This window comes from Odocoileus virginianus, chromosome 8 (genome assembly GCF_023699985.2).
Source record: "Odocoileus virginianus isolate 20LAN1187 ecotype Illinois chromosome 8, Ovbor_1.2, whole genome shotgun sequence".
NCBI lineage: Eukaryota > Metazoa > Chordata > Mammalia > Artiodactyla > Cervidae > Odocoileus > Odocoileus virginianus.
The window spans coordinates 11,073,687-11,095,213 of NC_069681.1; the positions used below are offsets into that span (position 1 = coordinate 11,073,687).

At 37.5% G+C, this 21,527-nt stretch overlaps 1 protein-coding gene across 1 annotated transcript in view; it reads right to left on the reverse strand.

The window, feature by feature from the left end:
* VWA8 (von Willebrand factor A domain containing 8) overlaps positions 1-21,527 on the reverse strand; it is a 367,424-nt gene that overhangs the window by 279,097 nt on the left and 66,800 nt on the right. The window contains exons 9-12 of the mRNA XM_070471177.1: positions 19,553-19,657; positions 15,682-15,813; positions 13,962-14,096; positions 13,797-13,874 (exon numbers count right to left, since the gene is read on the reverse strand). Of these exons, the coding sequence (XP_070327278.1) occupies positions 13,797-13,874; positions 13,962-14,096; positions 15,682-15,813; positions 19,553-19,657 (450 nt within the window). The remainder of the gene's footprint in view (positions 1-13,796; positions 13,875-13,961; positions 14,097-15,681; positions 15,814-19,552; positions 19,658-21,527) is intronic.

Consider the following 21,527-nt stretch of genomic DNA (forward strand, 5'->3'; position numbering starts at 1 on the left):
AAGGAGAAAGAACAAAATAGACCAAGGAAAAGGAACAGAGGCTGAGAAAAAAAGGAGAGAGGGAGGGAGGGGATTAAAAAAAAAAATACAAAAAATGTATGTATATATATCTCACATACTGGTCAGTAGTACACAGAAAATGTTGGGTAATGTGATAAGCAAATAGCTCCATGGGTCAAAGATGCTTTCAGTAAGTATACTCAAGTTTCTATTTGAATGATAAAAGGCCAAGTGAAGATCAAGGGAAGAGTATTCCAGGGTGAGGCAACATCCTGTGCAAAAGTTCTGAAGCAGAAAGAAACTAAATGGATTTAAGGGACTGAAAGTAGCCAGTGAGGCTAACATAAACACAACCAGGAGATGGTCCAGCCCAGGGAAAGATAGCTGGAGATGCAGGCATGGGTCAGATCAGGTAGGGCAGTGTCTTTCAATCCTGGCTCCCTGTCAGAATCACTGAGCAACTTTTGTAAAAATGCATACGTATGAGTCCCACCTCAAACCAATTACTTCATATTCTCTAAAGGTGGGGGCTGGACACTGAAAAGTTTTTGAAGTTTCTTGGGTGGTTCTAATAGACAGCTAAGGTTGAAAAGCATTGGTGGAGGGCTTATAAGCTAAGACTAGGGGTTCTTATTTTAAGTATGATGGGAAGTCACTGACAGATTCTAAGCAGAGAAATGGCATGACCTGATTTTCATTCTTAAAAGGTGACTTCCACTATAATTTAAAGGATGGATTATGACTTGTAACATATTCTAATTAAATAGCTACAAATATTTAACATGTACAAAAGAAAACAGAACTTAAATATTCTCACCAAAAATAAGATAAACTTAAAAATAAATATCTATAAATGTTCAACTAACATAACTGAAAACTATATCACACTGAAGAAAAAAACTGAAGACAGATATAAGTGGAAAGATAGTCCACACTCAAGGAATAAAAGAACTAACATAGTTAAAATGTCCATGCAATCCAAAGAAATCTACAGATTCAAAGTTGGCATTTTTCACAGAAATAGAAGAAACATTCTAAAATCTGTATGGAACCAACAAAGACCCTGTAACATAGCTACATAAATCTTGAGAAAGAAGAACAAAGTTGGAAACACCACACTTTCTGATTTCAAAGTATATTACAAAGCTATACTAACCAAAACTGTATGGCATTGCCATAAAAACTGACATATAGATTGACAGAACAGAGAGCCCAGAAGTAAACCCACACATACATGGTGAACAAGTTCATGACACAGGAGCCAAAAATACGTATTCATTAATGGTGCCCGGTAGTCCACGGGCTCAGATTCCACACTCCCAGTGCATGGGGCCTGGGTTTGGTCCCTGGTGAGGGAACTAGATTCCACATGCCACAACTAAAGGATCATGAATGTCTCAACTAAGACCCAGCACTGTCAAACATTTTTTTAAAATAATGGTGTTAATAAATGGTATCCAGAAAAAATGCATAGCTGCATGCAAAAGAATGAAACTGAACCCTATTTATACTATATATAAAAATTACTTCAAAATGGATTAAAGACTTGAATGTTAAGACTTGAAACCATAAAACTCCTAGATGAAAATATAGGTGGTATGCTCCTTGACATTGGTCTTGGTGATAATTTTTGGATTTGACACCAAAAGCAACAGCAATAAAAGCCAAAATAAACAAGTGGGACAACAACAGACTAAAAAGAAAAAGTTTCTGCACAGCCAAGAAACCACCAACACAATGAAAAGGCAAACTACTGAATGGAAAAAGATATTTGCAAATCATATAGCTGATAAAGGTTAATATCTAAAGTAAATAAAGAACTCATATAACTCAATAGGAAAAAAATAATCTGATTAAAAAATGGGCAGAGGAATTGATCACATATTTTTCCAGAGGAGACATAGAAATAGATAACAGATACATGAAAAGGTGTCATCATTACTCACCATCAAGGAAATACAAATCAAAACCACAATGAGATGTCATCTCATACCTGTAAGAATGGCCATTATCAAAAACAAAACAAACAAACAACAAGAGATGACAAATGCTGGTGAGGAGGTGGAGAAAAGGTAACCACTGGTGCGAATGCAAATTTTTGCAGCCTCTATGGAAAACAGTATGCAGGTTCATCAAAAAATTAAAAATAGAGCTACCATATGATCTAGAAATCCCACTTCTGGGTATATAACCAAAGAAAATAAAAACAGAATACTGAGACATCTGCACACCCATGTTCATTACAGCATTATTCACAATAGCCAGGAGTGTTCACTGACGAAACACTGATAAGAAATTATGGTTCACACACACACAAGTATTACTCAGCCATAAAAAAGACGGAATTTCTCCCATTTGCAACAACATGGATAGGCTTTGAGGGTGTCACGCTAAGTGAGGTAAGTCAGAAAGACAAAGCCGAATACTTTATGGTATTTGCTATGGTATCATTTACAAGTGGAATCTCATGCTGATGTTTGGTAGAAACCAATGCAATACTGTAAAGCAATTATCCTTAAATTAAAAATAATAAATAAAAATCACACTCATAGAAATGAAAATGGTTGTCAGGGACTGAGAGGTGAGGGAAATAAGAAAGAGTGAGTGAGTGAGTGAAAGTCACTCAGTTGTGTCTGACTCTTTGCAACCGAATAGACTGTAGCCTGCCAGGCTCCTCTGTCCATGGAATTCTCCAGGCAAAAATACTGGAACAGGCTGCCATTTGCTTACTCCTGGGGATCTTTCTGACCCAGGGATTGAACTTGGGTCTCCTGCATTGTAGGTGGATTCTTTACCATCTGAGCCACCAGGGAAGTCAAGGGAAATAATAAGAGGTTGGTAAAAGGGTACAGACTTTAAGGTGTAAGATGAATTAGGATCTCAGGATATAATATAAAACATGGTGACTATAGCTGATAATTCTGTACTGTATAAGTGAAATCTGCTTTGACTGTAGAATATTAATGGTATCCAAGAGTGAATTTGTGGTGAGAGAGAGGAATGTGTCTATTAATGTTCAAATGACATAATTGATGGGTTCTTAAAAACTCTATAAAGTAAAATTTCATATGCCAAATGCATTTTCCAGCAAATTCTAAACATGAGTCCAGGGAGGATGGGTTAGAGCTACTGGTGATGTCCGTAGCTAGAGTGGATTTTGTAAAAAGCAAATGATGTTAGACTGGAGACTGGGTGTGGGGTGCATGGTGGATGGGGAGAAAGCGAAAAAGTGTTTAATGGCTAAAATACTAAATAACTCTTTTGATTGGTTTAATGTGTCCTTTTTGGAACTGTCTTCACAAACTAAAACTGATGTCTCTGAATTGCTCCCCCATGGGAGATACTGCAAATACCTGTCACTATGTGGGACATAGGGAAGAGTTAATAGACTCAGGGAGCATCACTCAGGATAAATGTGGAGTCTCCTGTTTGAAGCAGCAGAGAAGAAGGTTTGCTAAGATTAAGGAAGCAGGCTGCTGAAGGCATCAGGGCAGCCCTGTCCACCTTTCCCACTACATGAGGGTATGCTAGGCACCGCTACTCAGCAGCACAGAGGCTGCAGCCAGCAGCTGCCTAAATCTGGCGGAGCTCCAGGGAACCACAGGAAATGAACAGGAAGCATCCCAGGAGCTGGGCTGGCTGAGGCCCCTCTTCAGGTTGTTAATCTCTCAACAGTAGTCAATAGAGTAAAAATCAGGATTTTCCCAGCTTTTATCAGCTCAGATCCCAAGCTGCCTCAACTCAGTACCCAGAGGCACTAGTTGAACTCTGTTAAAATCACCTTTCTCTTTGCTGTTCTTTTTGACTGTCTCTCTTGTTCTGCCAAATGGTTTTCAGTTGAAACACCTCAGAAAGCTATTTCTTCTATAACACTGGTTTGCAAACCAGGATTAAAATTCAATATATTCAGAAAGTGGGTTGGATCCTGAATAACTGGAGTTTTTTTAATAAGGGGAAAACAGAAAAACAAAGCACTTAGGGATCATAAAAGGCAACTAGATGATAAAGCTGAGAAGTATGTAGTTACTTTTTGTTTCAGAAATAAAAATATGTTTACAAAACATATGGTTTCAAATTGGGGTGTTGGAGAAGACTCTTGAGAGTTCCTTGGACAACAAGGAAATCAAACCAGTCAATCCTAAAGGAAATCAACCCTGAATATTCAATGAAAGGATTGATGATGAAGCTGAAGCTCCAATATTTTGGCCACCTGACGTGAAGAGCTGACTCACTGGAAAAGACCCTGATGCTGGGAAAGATTGAGGGCAGGAGGAGAAGGGAGTGGCAGAGGATGAGATGGTTACATATCATCCCTGACTTATTGGACGTGAGTTTGAGCAAACTCCAGGAGATAGTGAAGGACAGGGAAGCCCTGTGTGCTGCAGTCCACGGGGTCTCAAACCGTCCGACATGACCTAGTGACTGAACAACAACAATGGTTCTTATAGAAATTTGTAATTGTCAAAATCAAATCAAAGTCCTTCTTTTCTTTCTTGACATGTTTCCCATAAGAATGTAAATATTAACTTCATTATTAATTCTACTGAAGTGAAAGTCGTTCAGTCATGTCCGACTTTTTGTGACCCATGGGCTTCTCCAGGCCAGAATACTGGAGTGGGTAGCCTTTCCCTTCTCCAAAGGATCTTCCCAACCCAGGGATCAAACCCTGGTCTCCCTCAATTCAGGCAGATTCTTTACCAGCTGAGCCACAAGGGAAGCCCATTAATCCTACTAACTTTTAGCAAATCCTTACTCTTACTAACTAACCTTTAGCAAATCCTTACTCTTAACTCTTATTCCTTACTCAGTGGAATAGCTCCAAACTTAAGGACACAGTGTGATGAAGTCCCAGTACTGTTGGTAAGAACAAACTGTTATGCTTGACCGTCTCTATCAGGGCAATCTTTAATCCCGAGGACCCTTAAAAGATTGCCCTAAGGCCCCTAATCAAGATTATTGTAAAGTACATTTAGAACAAATGTCCTAACTGATAGAGACGGTCAAGCATAACAATTTGTTCTTAGCAACAGTACTGGGACTTCATCACACTGTGTCCTTAAGTTTGGAGCTATTCCACAGAGATTCCTCAAATTTGAAATTCTTTCCCTCTTCAACTTTATGGATCCTATGTTTTGGGATCACTAAGGATGGTAAATGAAATACCTTTCAGGCTGGAATTCCTTATTTGGTAGGATTCTCTGGTTACTTTTGTTTTCTTCCTTGGGTTAATGGATTTGGTTTTACTGTAATGTTTATTTTTATACACATGCCCAAAGGCCTCTTAGAGTGTTTTTATAAATCTAATAAATACCTCATGATAACTAAATTGGTTAAGACAACACAAAAGATGTTGTTCATTACTTAAAATGTACACTGTTTCAATTAAATAAGAGGTTCAGTACATACTTTCAAAATTATAAAAGATCTGAATATCATGTTTGGATACTTTTTTTAAAAAAAGCGAATGTAAAACTTATGGCCTTTTAAATGGCAAATGTATGCAAATACAGTAAGATGAATCTTTATTAACATATACTGCACAGTTAAACTTTAAGATACACTTTGCATTTTTAGAACGTATAAGTTTAAAAGGTTATCAAGTTAAACAAGCAAATAGCTTGTCTTTTCAATATATGACTTTGCAGTTATATGCTATCACATAAACACTCCAATTAGTTCTAGTTGAAAACTTAACATAAATTACTACAAGTGTCACCACACTCAGTTTTTGAAATGATTTCTCCATCAGAGTGAGAGTCTAAGATAGGTTTTACAAAGTTTCGATTATAAAAATAATACAAAAAGAATAAAATACTTAGGAGTATATCTACCTAAAGAAACAAAAGACTTATACATAGAAAACTATAAGTCACTGATGAAAGAAATCAAAGAGGACACAAACAGATGGAGAAATATACCGTGTTCATGGATTGGAAGAATCAATATTGTCAAAATGGCTATACTACCCAAAGCAATCTATAGATTCAATGCAATCCCTATCAAGCTACCAACGGTATTTTTCACAGAACTAGAACAAATAATTTCACAATTTGTATGGAAATACAAAAAAACCTCGAATAGCCAAAGTAATCTTGAGAAAGAAGAATGGAACTGGAGGAATCAACCTGCCTGACTTCAGACTCTACTACAAAGCCACAGTCATCAAGACAGTATAGTCCTGGCACAAAGAAAGAAATGTAGATCAATGGAACAGAATAGAAAGCCCAGAGATAAATCCATGAACCTATGGTCACCTTATCTTCGACATAGGAGGCAAGGATATACAATGGAAAAAAGACAACCTCTTTAACAAGTGGTGCTGGGAAAACTGGTCAACCACCTGTAAAAGAATGAAACTAGAACACCTTCTAACACCATACACAAAAATAAACTCAAAATAGATTAAAGATCTAAATGTAAGACCAGAAACTATAAAACTCCTAGAGGAGAACATAGGCAAAACACTCTCCGACATAAATCACAGCAGGATCCTCTATGATCCACATCCCAGAATATTAGAAACAAAAGCAAAAATAAACAAATGGGACCTAACGAAACTTAAAAGCTTTTGCACAACAAAGGAAACTATAAGCAAGGTGAAAAGACAGCCCTCAGATTGGGAGAAAATAATAGCAAACGAAGCAACAGACAAAGGATTAATCTCAAAAATATACAAGCAACTCCTCCAGCTCAACTCCAGAAAAATAAATGACCCAATCAAAAAATGGGCCAAAGAACTAAACAGACATTTCTCCAAAGAAGACATACAGATGGCTAACAAACACATGAAAAGATGCTCAACATCACTCATTATCAGAGAAATGCAAATCAAAACCACAATGAGGTACCATTACACGCCAGTCAGGATGGCTGCTATCCAAAAGTCTACAAGCAATAAATGCTGGAGAGGGTGTGGAGAAAAGGGAACCCTCTTACACTGTTGGTGGGAATGCAAACTAGTACAGCTGTTATGGAGAACAGTGTGGAGATTTCTTAAAAAGCTGGAAATAGAACTGCCATATGACCCAGCAATCCCACTTCTGGGCATACACACCAAGGAAACTAGATCTGAAAGAGATCTAGTTCTCCAATGTTCACTGAAGCACTGTTTATAATAGCCAGGACATGGAAGCAACCAAGATGCCCATCAGCAGACGAATGGATAAGGAAGCTGTGGTACATATACACCATGGAATATTACTCAGCCATTAAAAAGAATTCATTTGAATCAGTTCTAATGAGATGGATGAAACTGGAGCCCATTATTCAGAGTGAAGTAAGCCAGAAAGTTAAAGACCATTACAGTATACTAAAACATATATATGGAATTTAGAAAGATGGTAATGATAACCCTATATGCAAAACAGAAAAAGAGACACAGATGTATAGAACAGTCTTTTGGACTCTGTGGGAGAAGGCGAGGGTGGGATGTTTTGAGAGAACAGCATCGAAACATGTATATTATCTAGGGTGAAACAGATCACCAGCCCAGGTTGGATGCATGAGACAAGTGCTCGGACCTGGTGCACTGGGAAGACCCAGAGGGATCGGGTGGAGAGGGAGGTGGGAGGGGGGATCGGGATGGGGACTACATGTAAATCCATGGCTAATTCATGTCAATGTATGACAAAAACCACTACAATACTGTAAAGTAATTAGCCTCCAACTAATAAAAATAAATGAAAAAAATAAAAATAAAAACAAAAATAATACACTCTTGAGATGAACTTCTATTAATTGAAACCAACCACTGATTCTTGGTAACTCCTCCATTCTACTGTTTTTAAAAAGCCGGCAAGTAGAAAACAGACCCATCCTGAGAAACAAACTGATGTGACGAGGACAGCACCATTCCACAGCAAACCCACCTAATGAAGGAAAGCACTCCAGATAAAACAGATGCTACTCAGGGCCGCAACCCAGCGCCGTCCCATCTCAGAGTGAGCTTCATGGTCTGTTACTTTTGTTTTTAAAGATGTACAATCTGGTAGTCAAGAAAATGACTTGAAAATTAATAAGTTAGTTCCTGTTGTATAGGCTTTGTTTGAGGTATAAACTCTGGCACTTAACCTTTCTCATCCTTAATTTTGAAAGTCAGGAAATTCCACTTTACTGGTCTATTTTAGAGTAATTATAAATTTTAGTAAATGAAACGCTTCAAAGAGGTTGCAAAAAGAGATTATTACATTGTCACAAAACTTTATTTTTAAAAAACATAGAAAACACATGGAAAATTGTAACTCTAGAATGGAAATGAATTTGTCTCAAAACAGTCTCCTGCCTTAAGGTATAAGAATTAATTAGCTCTCAAAAATCAGAAACTGATCTAAATAATTCTATTGCTATTCTGCATTAGAGAACACTATACATGGAGAAGCTCTTAAACTGTTTTTGATGGGGAGAATGACAACAATGCTTGCATAATCACCTCTATCCCTTACATACTTAAAAAAAAATCATTCTACTTAAAAATATTTTAAAATTTCCCAAGTTCCTAAAGGAAATCAACCCTGAATATTCACTGGAATGATTGATACTGAAGCTGAAGCGTCAATACTTTGGCCACATAATGTGAAGACCTGAACTGGAAAAGACCCTGATGCTGGGAAAGACTGAGGGCAGAAGGAGAAGGGGGTGACAGAGGATAAGATGGTTGGATGCATCAACAACTAAATGAACATGCATTTAAGCAAACTCCGGGAGATAGTGGAGGACAGGGAAGCCTGGCATGCCACAGTCTGTGGAGTTGCAGTCAGTCAGATACAACTAAGCAACTGAACAACAACAAGCCTCTAAGACGGTGCATATCTTCCTCATGCCAAGCACTATGCTGTGGTCTAACCCGCTGGGTTCTCAATCCTGTTAGATCCACTCTATTTTATAAACATCCCCATTTTATAAACAACATTTTGTACCTTTTGCTTTATAGCCTTGAAAAAATCCATAAGTAATATAATATACCTATACATATAATTTCAAATAAAAATTCAGGGTAATGCCTACATTTTAGTACAGGGAAAATAACCTGTTAAAAAGTAATACACACTTCAACAAATACATGGGCACTACTGCACCAAAGAAGTATCACGAAGTTGGATGCTTGCAGTGCATACTGAATCACTATGAATATGAAAACTATATGGACCAAAAAAAAAAAAGAAAACTATATGGACTGAAAGAGGTATACTACATTTGTAACTCAAATACCACCAATGGCAATGTTCTCAGTGGTGTGATCTTCCATTACAGTCAGTGTAATGGGCAGAATAATGGCCCCCAAAGATGTCCATGTCCTAATCCCCAGAACCTGTGAATATGTAACCTTACATGGCAAAATGAACTATGCAGACATGATTCACTTAATGACCTTGAGATGGGGAGATTATTATGGGTTACCCATGTGGGCCCAACTTTATAATCTGACCCCAGAAAGTTAGAGGATGTTTCCCAGCTGTGGTCAGAGAGGGAGAGAGGGCGGTATGAAAGAAATATCCAGTGCTATCCTGCTGCTTCTAAAATATGAAGGGTTACGTGCAAGAACTGGAGAGAGGTCAGCCTAGAAGCTGAAAGAGACATGAGTGAATTCCTCCTTAACCTAGGAATAGGGAAAAATCTTTCTAGCCATGACTCAAAATTAGATGCAATAAAATATCAATAAATTTAATTACAAAACATTTAAAATATACAAGGCAAAACTAACTTATTCATTAATAAAATCAAAGTATAACTCACAGACTGAGAGAGAAATATATGCAGATAGACCATAAATAAAAAGCAGATATGCCTAATATTAGACACAAAAATTAAGGGGAAAAAGATCAAAAACTTAGCAGAAAAATGTGCAAAAGAAATGAACAGATAATTTGCTAAGGAGAGATATAATAATGGCTCTTAAAAATAGGAAAGATTTTCAATTTTTTTCCTAATATAAAAAAATGCAAATTAAAACTACTCGTTAGATAGCATTTTTAACTATCAAATTGGCAAACATTGAAGAGCTTGGCAGCCCTCTCTATTGGCATTGTTGGTAGGAATGCGAAATGGTATATCCTTACAGAGGAAAATCTGGCAATATCTAATAAAACCACCAGCTTCCCAGGTGGTGCAAGTGGTAAAGAACCCGCTTGCCAGCACAAGAGCCATAAGAGACATGGGTTTGACAGCTGTGTTGGGAAGATCCCCTGGAGGAGGGTGTGGCAACCCACTCCAGTATTCTTGCCTGGATAACCCCATGGACAGTGGAGCCTGGCAGACTACAGTCCACAGGGTCGTAAAGAGTCAGACACGACTGATTCGATTTAACACACACACAACAAAACCACACATGTATTTACCTATTGACCTAACAATTTCACCTCTAGGAATTAATCCTGAAGATACACTTCCAACAATATGAAAATACATATGCACAAGGTTATTCATTGCAGCTTAGTTTGTAATTACAAAATACCGGAAACAGCCCAATTGTCCATATACAGGAGACAGGTTGAGTAAACTCTGGTATAACCCACGATGGAATAAAACACGGCTATAAAAAAATGAGGGAGAGCTCTATGAAAAGACAACTACCTTTAGTTTATAATTTCTATTTGAAAATTCAGAGGATGTAGAATTTGCATGATGACATACATTTTTAAAATACATTTTATAATAAAATAAATTTGAAGAATTCAGTTCAAGTAAATTCTTAGCTTTATGAAGGTTATTCTTAAGGGACAAAGAAAAAATACTCAGGAGACAGAAAGAATGATAGATTGTAAGAAAATAAATTAAGAAAACAAAATGATCTACAGAATCATATAGAAAGTCAGCCTCCAAGGTTCAATATAAACCACTTAAATTAATACAGAGTCTTGGAATTTTAATGAAGAAAAGTGCAAATTCAAGACAAAGACAAGAAGCAAGGAAATAAATCCAAGACATAGGGCAGTAAAAACAAATGAGGGAGAAGAAAAGTTAAGATACGTCTACTCTGTATTTAGATAAACAGGAAAGAGAGACTGTAAATTAGACTGAAGATGAAGAAAAGGATTTCGTTTGAGTTTAGAAGGAAAAGAAAAACTTGGGGGTCAAAAGTGATCCTAAGACTTCAATATGTTTTAGACAGTGATTTTAGCCAGTTCATTATAAGTCTCCTAAACTTATTTGACCTTAATTTTTGATCAGAGTTGACTTGGCTTTTAATCCAACTAATACTTAAACAGAAAAAAAGAGATCACAGATCTGGTGCTGTTTATATCGGTGTGAAAAGACGTCTGGAAGCATGCCCTTATCTGGTTGTGAAAGAAAAGAATAATAACCTGTATTTCTTCAATACTATGAAATCACTGGCTTCAACACTAAAAAAAGAATAACCAGTTAAAAGAATCTGACCTAACACTTGAGCCAAATGATTTAAGATTTTTATAACCTATTATAAAACTTATTTTATGTACTGCCACAAATCTGTGCTAAGGCTCTGTTTTTCTTTTTCTTCATATGAAATCCAGTTCTAAAAATAGTCAAGTCTAAAAATAAGGCAAAACCCACAGATTAAGTGTAGCTTTATACATGTACAATTAACAGGGAAATCTCTACATCTAGGAAAATGGATGCCGAGTTACTTATTCCCACTAAATTCTCTATGTTGGGTCAAACTTCTGAAAATTTTGCATTAATATGGGCTATATTATTATAAAACCAAAATCTAATCTTGAATTCTATTAAATTAATTCCTCTGTTCCAAATAAATCAATGAACACTACTAATAAACATGAAACTGCAAGCAGAAAGTCACATTTAATCTCAGGGGCTTGGTTTCTATCAGGAGACCAACTGAGTAAAAGTTTACAAAACCTGCCAATGTCAATATAGGGCCTGATATACGCTCTGATTCAGTTCATGGAAAGGAGCCATATGAAGAGGCAGACAGACAAACTCACCTACAAAACAGGTTGTCAATATTATACTTCTTCATATCTTGCTAAAACCAATTTTTTCTCCCAGTCATTGCTCTAAAGATTAGTGAGCAGAAGAGCAAAATTGGAAAATGGATTTTCAGAATATATGATGTTTCTTTATCTCTGCACCAGTTTTCCCAATCCTTGCAGGCCATCTACAATGTAGACAGTGTATATGCTGAGGTTGGGCAAAATATTTTTATGGGAATCTTATGTGCCTTTTGAATATCATCACCGCTGTTTTTCAGATAGAAGATTAATAAGATATGACTAAATGACCTTCTCTCATGGCAGGAACTAGAAAAGACTGACTTCATATCTCAGAGGAGTATCAGGTAATAGAATGGTCTGCCATCAACTTTAATACTATAATTTTCTTACCTTTGTTTATCAATCAACAAATTCAAGAGGAAAGTTAAAAAAATTAAAAGAAAACTTTTGTGAACTTACTGGTACTCTTCAAAAATACATAAGAAAATCTGTTCTCGGCCTCTTAAACTAATTCTTTCTCACGTAAGAATAACATTCTCAACGGCAAGATTCTTTAGGTAGTTTTTCAGTGTAGTTGTCCAAATTGACAAATAGATATGTATTCCCTTGTTTGGTTCTTCTTTTAATAGAGAGTAGGATGAGGTCACTATAATCTTCACAGTTCAAGCATATGCTCATAGGATAATCTGTCACTGCAATGTACACATCACCATAAACTGACTATAGAAATCTGATACAGAATCAGAACTGTCTGGAATAAACAGATGAGGCAAAAACTCTTTCCAGCTTTCATTAGAATGGGAGTTTTTATTTTAATATAAGAGAAACAATAATGTGTACAATTTTAGAAATAATACCACTAACAAATGGGGGTGGGGTCAAAGAGAAAAGAAATAATATCTTCACAAAAGGTCTTCTCTGTCTGATGTCAAAGCAATGGCAGCTGGGAAGGTAAATTATGCCTGTATTTATCCTAGACTTATAAATAGAATATAAAATATTTATAATAAAATTTAACTTGTTTTATAAATATATTGATGATTCAGGGTTTTTTTTCTCCCCATTATTTGGTAGGAAAGTATTTTCACTTGAAACTAGAAACTAGGCTGGTGAAAACTGAAAGTGTTATTCACTCAATCGTGTCTAACCCTTAGCAATCCCATGGATTGCCTGCCAGTTTCCTCTGCCCATGGAATTTTCCAGGCAAGAATACTGGAATGGGTTGCCATTCCCTTCTCTAGGGGATCTTGCCAATGCAGGGATCACACTCAGGTGCCCCACACTACAGGCAGATTATGATAAAACGCCATTCTCAGGTCACTTCTAATGAATTTTCACATTGAGCTAACCATCATCAAGAGGAGTGATTTTCTAAGAAGGCAAGGTATTCATTTCATCTTCCATGAATTAAGCAAAAAAAATGTACTCCCCCTCACCATAAGGACAGACATATAAACCAGTGGAGTAGAACAGGGAGCTCAGAAACTTACAGGCACATGTACGGTCACTTGATTTTTTACAACAATGCCAAGACTATCCTACTACAGGGGAAAAGACAGTCTTCTCAACAAATCATGCTGGGAAACTGTATATCCAAGTTACTGTTAACTGTACTGTGTGTACACATGTGTGTAAAATGGATCTCTTTTGAAAAACAGACCCTGGTTATTTTGGGCACATCAGATATCCTAGAATACACTTTCAAAAATTCCAAATAATTATAATTGCATTCCAGTTTGATAGCTGTTTCAGTTATTTATCAACTTCAAAATTAACAGGTCCAACTTAAAGAAGGATATCCATAAATTCTACTGATGGTCCAAAAGTATACGTTTATAGTCCAAGTACTAAAAATGAACAGCTTACCTGATATAGCATGATAGGTTCTATATTGTATCCCAAGGTATCTGCAAAGTTCTTAGCAATGACTGTTTTTCCACAACCCTACAAATGGACACAATCATTTAAGGGATAAGTCAAAACAACCCAAAGTCAGGAAACAGAAGTTTGCAGTAAGGCTGCCAGTCTTACTTTTCCTCCAATTAAACATATGTCCTTAACCATGTGAGACTGCATCATTTCAGCCAGTAGTTGTTTATGGCTCAAGGTTTGTATAAAACGGTCTGATGTACAGGGTTGACTTAATGGCCTAGTCCCAGCTGGTACCTATAATTAAAAAGAGGTAAATGTAATATGCATATATTTTTCTCAAAATATTAGTAAATGAAAGCATACAAGTACCATTTAAAATTTCGACTAATTTCCTGCTCAATTCAATTATATACTGTTTTAGATAGTTCAGTAGAGTAGCAATTTTCTCAAGCACAGATCTGATGATCATTTTTATCAAACTTCCAAGTCAATAATCCCTCTAAAATTAAAGCCCATGCTGTCAGACATTTTCATGAGAATCAAGTAATTTTCACGCTATTTATAACTCATAATAACAATGCACTGCTTGAGAACGAAGGTTTTTTCTCAAATTTCAGTTTTAAGGACAGAATTTAAAATCAGCCAACTGGGATTCTCCACAATCACCAAAGACCTCCTGATTTCTAAACTATCCACAAATCTTGTCCCAGTTTTAGTTTCAGTTTACCACTCAGAGCAGCTGTTCTTAAACCCCCCTCCCACCCTTCACACACACTGCCTGTTATTTCCTACCTCCTCCTGATTAAAGTGCTGTGCACTGCAGGCACTCAGTGATTCCCAAACAGAGCCCAGCTCATGGTAGACATAGTCAGGATTTTGTTTGATGACTGAATAAATACAATTACATAAATAAGTACTGGGTTGGCCAAAAACTTTGCCCAGGTTTTTCTGCACCATCTTATGGAAAAACCTGGACAAACTTTTTCGCCAACCCAATATTATTAATATTACATTAAAACAAACAAAAAAGTCTATCATGAAAATTTGCTCTGTCCTAACATAAGACGGCAAGCATTTACGCTTTCCTACATTCACTTACAATTTAATTAAGTCAATATTTTTTAAGCTGTGTATTCTATTGTCAGTTTCCTATCAACTCTTGGGATGCTCAGGACCCTCAAAGAAAGGCTTAGAAAAAAGCAGGCAGAGAAAGCAGATGGAGCTCTGTGACCAAATACCATTCCCTCCTCTAAAAATTGTTCACCTACAATAGCTCTTCTTTCAACCTCTTCCTGTAGCCGACAGATATTTTATTTTTGGGTAATCCTTAGTTCTGGGCCTCCCTGGTACCTAAGACAGTAAAGAATCCATTTGCAATGCAGGAGACCCGGGTTCGATCCCTGGGTCAGGAAGATCCCCTGGAGAAGGGCATGGCTACCCACTCCAGTACTCTTGTCTGGAGAACTCCAGGGACAGAGGAGTCATGTGGGCTACAGTCCTTGGGGTCTCAATCCTTAGCTGCTAAATCTTTAGTTGCCAAAATATGTTTGGAAACATATTTTCAAACTATTTCCTATCAAGGACTTAGAACACAAAATGCTTTCATTAATAAACACTGTATTTGATTTCCCAGAGGCTGACTGGTTTTTGATGAAAAGCTATCTCTATGTTTCTCCTAAACTTTTCCAGTTTACAAATATACATGACTGGATACATAAATACACAGATACAGACATATATATGTGACACTACGGAACCAAAGACTTATGAACAGATTATAAACTCAATTTAGGTTAAAAAAAAATGTCTAGTACTAACCAGAACCTGTATTGTTAATACAGGCAACCTTAGAAAGTACAAACCTTGATTCATTCATTACCTTGATGGTCACCTCTTTTTCTGCAATCCGGATGGTCACAGAAGCTTGGAAGACATTGTTTTCAGTTGTCCTTTCCACTCTCACAATCTCCTCAGGAAGCATAGACCTTCTTGAATCCTCGAGTTCAAAGCGCTATAAAATGACCAGAAAAACATATAATTTACTTTTTATTTTAGTATTAATGTTGGATATCTGGACATGTCCATCTTAATTAGAACTAAAACTCATCCAGTATTACAAAAATAAAGGCAAAAAAATTAATGAGAATATTTTCCCCCTATTTTTGCAGATACCATTCTTCATTCTACTTAAGCTAATTACTAATGGTGACCTGAAAATAGTCCCTAAAATTTACTAAATTTTAAGTCCCTAAATTTACTAAATTCTCCAAGGAATGGAGTTGCTGAATCCTTGATCTGACAGAAGTTTGCAGTCTACAATTCCTGATAATCAAAGGTTCCAGCTTCTTAGAAAAGGATGATGTGACTCTTGAAAACACGCTTAAAGTAAATTAAAACAAGACCCATATCAATTGATTTCTTAAATCAACAGAAGTTAATAGCTATCTGAAATTGATAAAAATAGAACTTCCTGGACACCACTCTGCTGATTGCCTATATGGTTAGTTTAACTGATTATGATAAAGTATAACAATCAGTCTTCTACGGTATCTGACACAGTGCCTTCCACAGTAAAGGTTCTCAATATTTGCCAGACTGGACTTAAAATGCCCGAACCACTAATTCTTTCTCCATGTAGGCCAATGATCAAGGTTCTAACACTAGGTTAAACTCTTTCTAATCCCAGATGATTATATAAAAAACACATACAGAACACAAGTAAGTATATGAAAAATGAGGATACTAACTAAGAATTAAGTAAATCCTATGCCCATCTAACAGCAGCATGTTCAATGTGAAAGGCTTAATTCATTTTTAGCATAAAACAGGCAGAAATTATTCCCCACAAATCCTACAATACTTATAGAACATGATCACTATAGCAAAAGAGTGGAAACCCAATGAAAGAACAGATCATTGCCTATTCAACAAAATGATTCAATACTAGAAAATAGAGTCTGGGAAAGAAAATAATCATCAGTTTCAACATTTTAAACACAACAGCCCAGTTCACGTCCTCATTTCAATGTCTTAAGTACTCAAGATAGTCATTCCTTTCTCCATCCTAAGAAAAGCTGTTTATTTGTGCTACCATAGAAAACATAAGGTTTCTACTTTACACAATTTATATATGCAAATTACCATGGTGTCACACAATTTGATAGGAAGTGCATCCATGTTATAGACAATTAACAATCATTGACTCCTTAATTTCATTAAAAAAAGAAAAAGAAAAAGTTACACTGTATTTTAAGGGAAGTTTAATAGAAAAGGAGTAAAGCCTTAGCCAAGTAATTATGTTCATTAGAATCTGGAACTCAGACCCATAAAATTCTAAAACAATACATCTATGAATTTAAAGGTATGCTTTTATTCCAGCCATAGTAATGACAGTTTTAACTTGACATAGGGTTGATGTCAGAGCATTTATATTCCAGAAAGGAATACTAATGCCTTGAACACTTGCTATACTTGTTACATCCTCATAAATAATGCAATCTAAAATATTTCAATAGAATAAAAATAGTAGCCTAGGATACACTAAAATAGTTCAAGAACTGAAGCTGCAAGGTGAGTTACCATTTGCTGGCACAGGAAATTTAAAGATTGTTGATCAAAAAGTATGAAATAGAGGAATAAAATAGATATATAATTCTTCACAAAATTAAGGCAAGAAAAGACAATCACTTTTTCTCCTCTTATGTAAGTAACAAAATTCCCCTTTTTCCTTTTTTTTTTAATTCTACAGTCAGATTTGAAACCACTTCCATTTGTAATATGGACTCTAAGTCAGGATTCTATGTCCCCCTTAATTATAAAGGTCCAAATAAAGGCCAAACAAAATGAAGCAACACTGACTATCTCCTTTAGAAAACTCGACTCTTTAAAGGCATTGTATAACTTTATAGAATTTGTATGACTAATTCTGAAATTACAGACCAGAAACATATCAAACTGATACCTTTGTAAAAATGAAGACCTTTGTTCACAACAGACTGATCAAGACACTTATCAATGCCCTCTCTTGCTGGTGTCACAAAAGCTCACATTGCTCCATTTTATCAGAACCCTGATATTCTCTTCTATTCCATGTACCCCTGTTCCCACGGCACTGAACTCTGTGCTATGTGAGGCTGGGAGCTCACCTGGAAACACAGCCTCTTGTTCTCAGACATTAGGTATGCTATTTCAGTGACTGATGCCAAGGTAGCACAGATGCTAATTAAACCAAAGGGGAGTTCTAGGACTTCTCTGGTGGCCCAGTGGGTAAGAATCTGCCTGCCATTCCAGAGGTCACGGGTTCGGTCCCTGGTCTGGGAAGACTGCGTGTGCTGCGGAGCAACTCAGCCTGTGCACCACGACGACTGAAGCTCTAGGGCTCCTAGGCTCTCAGGGGCGACTCCTGAAGCCCACGTGCCCGGGAGCCTGTGCTGGGCAACGAGAGAAGCCACCACGCACTGCGACTAGAGAGTAGCCCCTGCTCGCCACAACTAGAGGGGCCTGAGCAAAGGCAAGAGGACCCCGTGCAGCCAACAAGAAAAACAAAACTCTAAATCTTAGAGTGAGCTATATAGTCAAACTAGAAGTTTCCTGACCATTTCCAAACGGTTCTCCATGATTCCTTTAACATCCTTCTATTTCCCCCCTCTCTCCCATCCCCGCTCCTTCACCCCTTCTCACACAGAAAACCCCTTTCTTTCCTTTCATCAGTGGCTGCTATTTCACTACCCTCAGGCCTGCTTCTTTCTCTTCTGTCTCTTCCACTTTCCTTTGTCTCTTTATTGACCGTGATTTTCCCCTTGCTTCTTTTTGTTTTTCTTTTAGATTCTGCTGCTAATAACTATACATTTTAGCATTTATGAGGAAACAGCTTTTTGTTATTTTTATTTTGTTATTATTGACATCACCAATCAATGAAAATACTACTTCTTGGACTAGCTGATATATGAAATAAAATCCCACTTAAGTAATTAGAATCTTCTGCTCCACTCTTCTGAGCCCTTCTCACTAACACTAGCTGCAGAGAGTGCTTCCATACTCCCAAAGACCGTGCGTATGCTCTGGGATGAGGTGTAATAAACACCATTCAAGTATCTCTCTTTTTTTTTTTGGCCACACAGTGTAGCATGTGTGTATCTTACTTCCCTGCATTAGGGGTGTGAAGCCCTAACCCCTGGACCATTAGGGAAGTCCCCATATACCATTCCATATGTCCAATCCTGGGGCGTGTACACATGACCACAACTGCCAAGTGTTCACATTCCATGTGCTTCTTAGAAATCTATATGCCTTGAGTCAAACTATGTCAGAAAAAAAAAACATCCTTCATAAAAGGGGATTATTTGAGGTGAGTCAATGACTCTACCAAAGATTAACTTGAAGTGGCCAAAACCTGAGATAATGCTAGCATGAAAATAAATAATGATAGTAAATTATAACCCACTGAATAAAATAGGGATCCATAAGTCCATATTGATATAAATGGATAAATAAGTATGTCAGGGAGAAGAAAAGCTCTTCCTTAGCATAGATTGCCTGCTAATTAATGCAGAAGGAATATTTACTCCCCATTACTGTCATGCCAGTACCTGCACGTCTGGAAAAGAGAAGAAGAAAAGACACAGGAAAGAAAGAAAGAAGGAGAGAGAAAAGAAGGGGGAAAGGGTGATAGAGAGATAAGAAGAAGGGGAAAGAAGGCCCAAGAAGAGAACATGGGAAAGGTAAGGAAAGAAAGTGAAGCAGACACTTACTTTTAAAACCCCTTCCACAGCCATCTTCCCTTCATGTCCCAGTAAAACAGTGTACGGGTAAAGCCACTGGACTGCATGTTGGATTGACATCATAGGAAAGGAATCCTATTTGGGAGGGAAAATACGTGGGAATGAAGAACATCTACAATCATCACAAAAATTTAGCTGAAATGTACGTGTGACATTGAAATTGCATCATAAACGATAACCAGTAAGTTTCTCATATTCTCCAGAAGTCTACAAAAGCAAATATTCATAGTTTCCTCTTCTCTTCCTGATCTGCACCCTTTCCCTTGGTAAACTCACCCACTCTCATCTTTCAGCTGCTGTATGTGTGTCTCCATCTCTACTCGTGACAAATCTCTTGAGCTCTAGATCTAAACTCTCACTTGTCTGTGAGATGTGACTATATGGGTGTCCCACAGACTCCCATTCAGCATGTCCGAAAACTACATGTTTGACACATTTCTCTACCCCACTCATCCCACAGTACCTTCTCTTTTTCCCTTACTCCTAACCTGGGTGGACCTCATCCACATACTCCTGGCTTCACTGTTGTAACTACAAAGTGTTCATGCTCCGTCGCTTCACTTGTGTCCGACTCTTTTTGACCCCATGGACTGTAGCCTACCATGTTCCTCTGTCCATGTGATTCTCCAGGCAAGAATACTGAAGTGGGTTGCCATTCCCTTCTCTAGGGGATCTTCCCGACCCAGGGATTGGACCTACATCTTCTTTGTCTCTTGCATCAGCAGACAGGTTCTTTACCACTAGTGCCACCTGGGAAGCCCATATAAGTCACTGTTCTAACTACAAAGTCAGAAAGTGTTTTCTATCCTCAAATTTTTCGCCCCAAACTGCTTTCCCAAATGGGTTTACTTACTTTAAAAAGTCTGTTTAATTAGGACAATGAGAGAAATTTCAATATAAACTGCCTATCAGATGACATTACGGAATTATTATTGATATGCGGAGGGATGTGATAATAAGTGTCCTGGTTATTAATAGAAGAATGTTCTAATTCTTAGAACTGCATACTGAAGTAGTTAAGAATACTAACTGCAATTTACTTTCAGAATTGTTTAGGTAAAAAGAGGAAGTGCAAACAAAAGTGGTAATAATGTTAAAAATTGGTGATTCTACTTAGTGGGATTATAGTTTCATGTTTGGCTATTTTTGAACTTTTTTTTTTTGGATTTGAGACTTGTCAAAGCAAAAAGTTCCAAGGGAAAAAACAATAAGAATGAAAAGTAGAGGACATGATAAATATGGAGGGAAAATGCTGCTCCAAATGTTGGTATGCATGCATGTGCAAAGTCACTTCAAAGTGCCTGACTCACTGCGACCCTATAAACTGTAGCCAGCCAAGCTCCTCTGTCCATGGAGTGCTCCAGGCAAGAATACTGGAGTGGGCTGCCACGCCCTCCTCCAGGGGACCTTCCTGACCCAGAGATCAAACCAGCATCTCTTGCTTCTCCTGCATTGGCAGGCAGGCTGTTCTTTATCACTAGTGCCACGTGCAAGGCCCCCCAGGTGTTGAGAACAGTGTAAACGACTCATGGGAAACCTAACTCACTGGCTCTCAGGAGAAGAGAAAAATAAGAAGCAACATGAGATTAAAAATAAGTCTCTTGTTTCAGTGTTCCTGTGCATCCCACACATCCCCACCCCACCTTGCTGCCAACAGAGGTGCCTTCCTCCTACAGATACCTAACTGTCGCACATCCCATCTACTCAATAATGTCTAACAGGCCACTTCTTCCACATCGTAAAATCCAGACAACTGCACTCACCATGCAAAACACTTGCCGTGACAACAAGGTCCTTGCGTTTCTGTTCACCACACACGGTTGCTCTAGTGACACAATTTATTAACCATTCTCCAAACACACCAAGCCCTCTGGTGAACCAGCACCTCCGCCTGGGCTGTGCCCGCTGCCTTCCCATTGCTCCAGACGCCGCCGTCATGACCTTG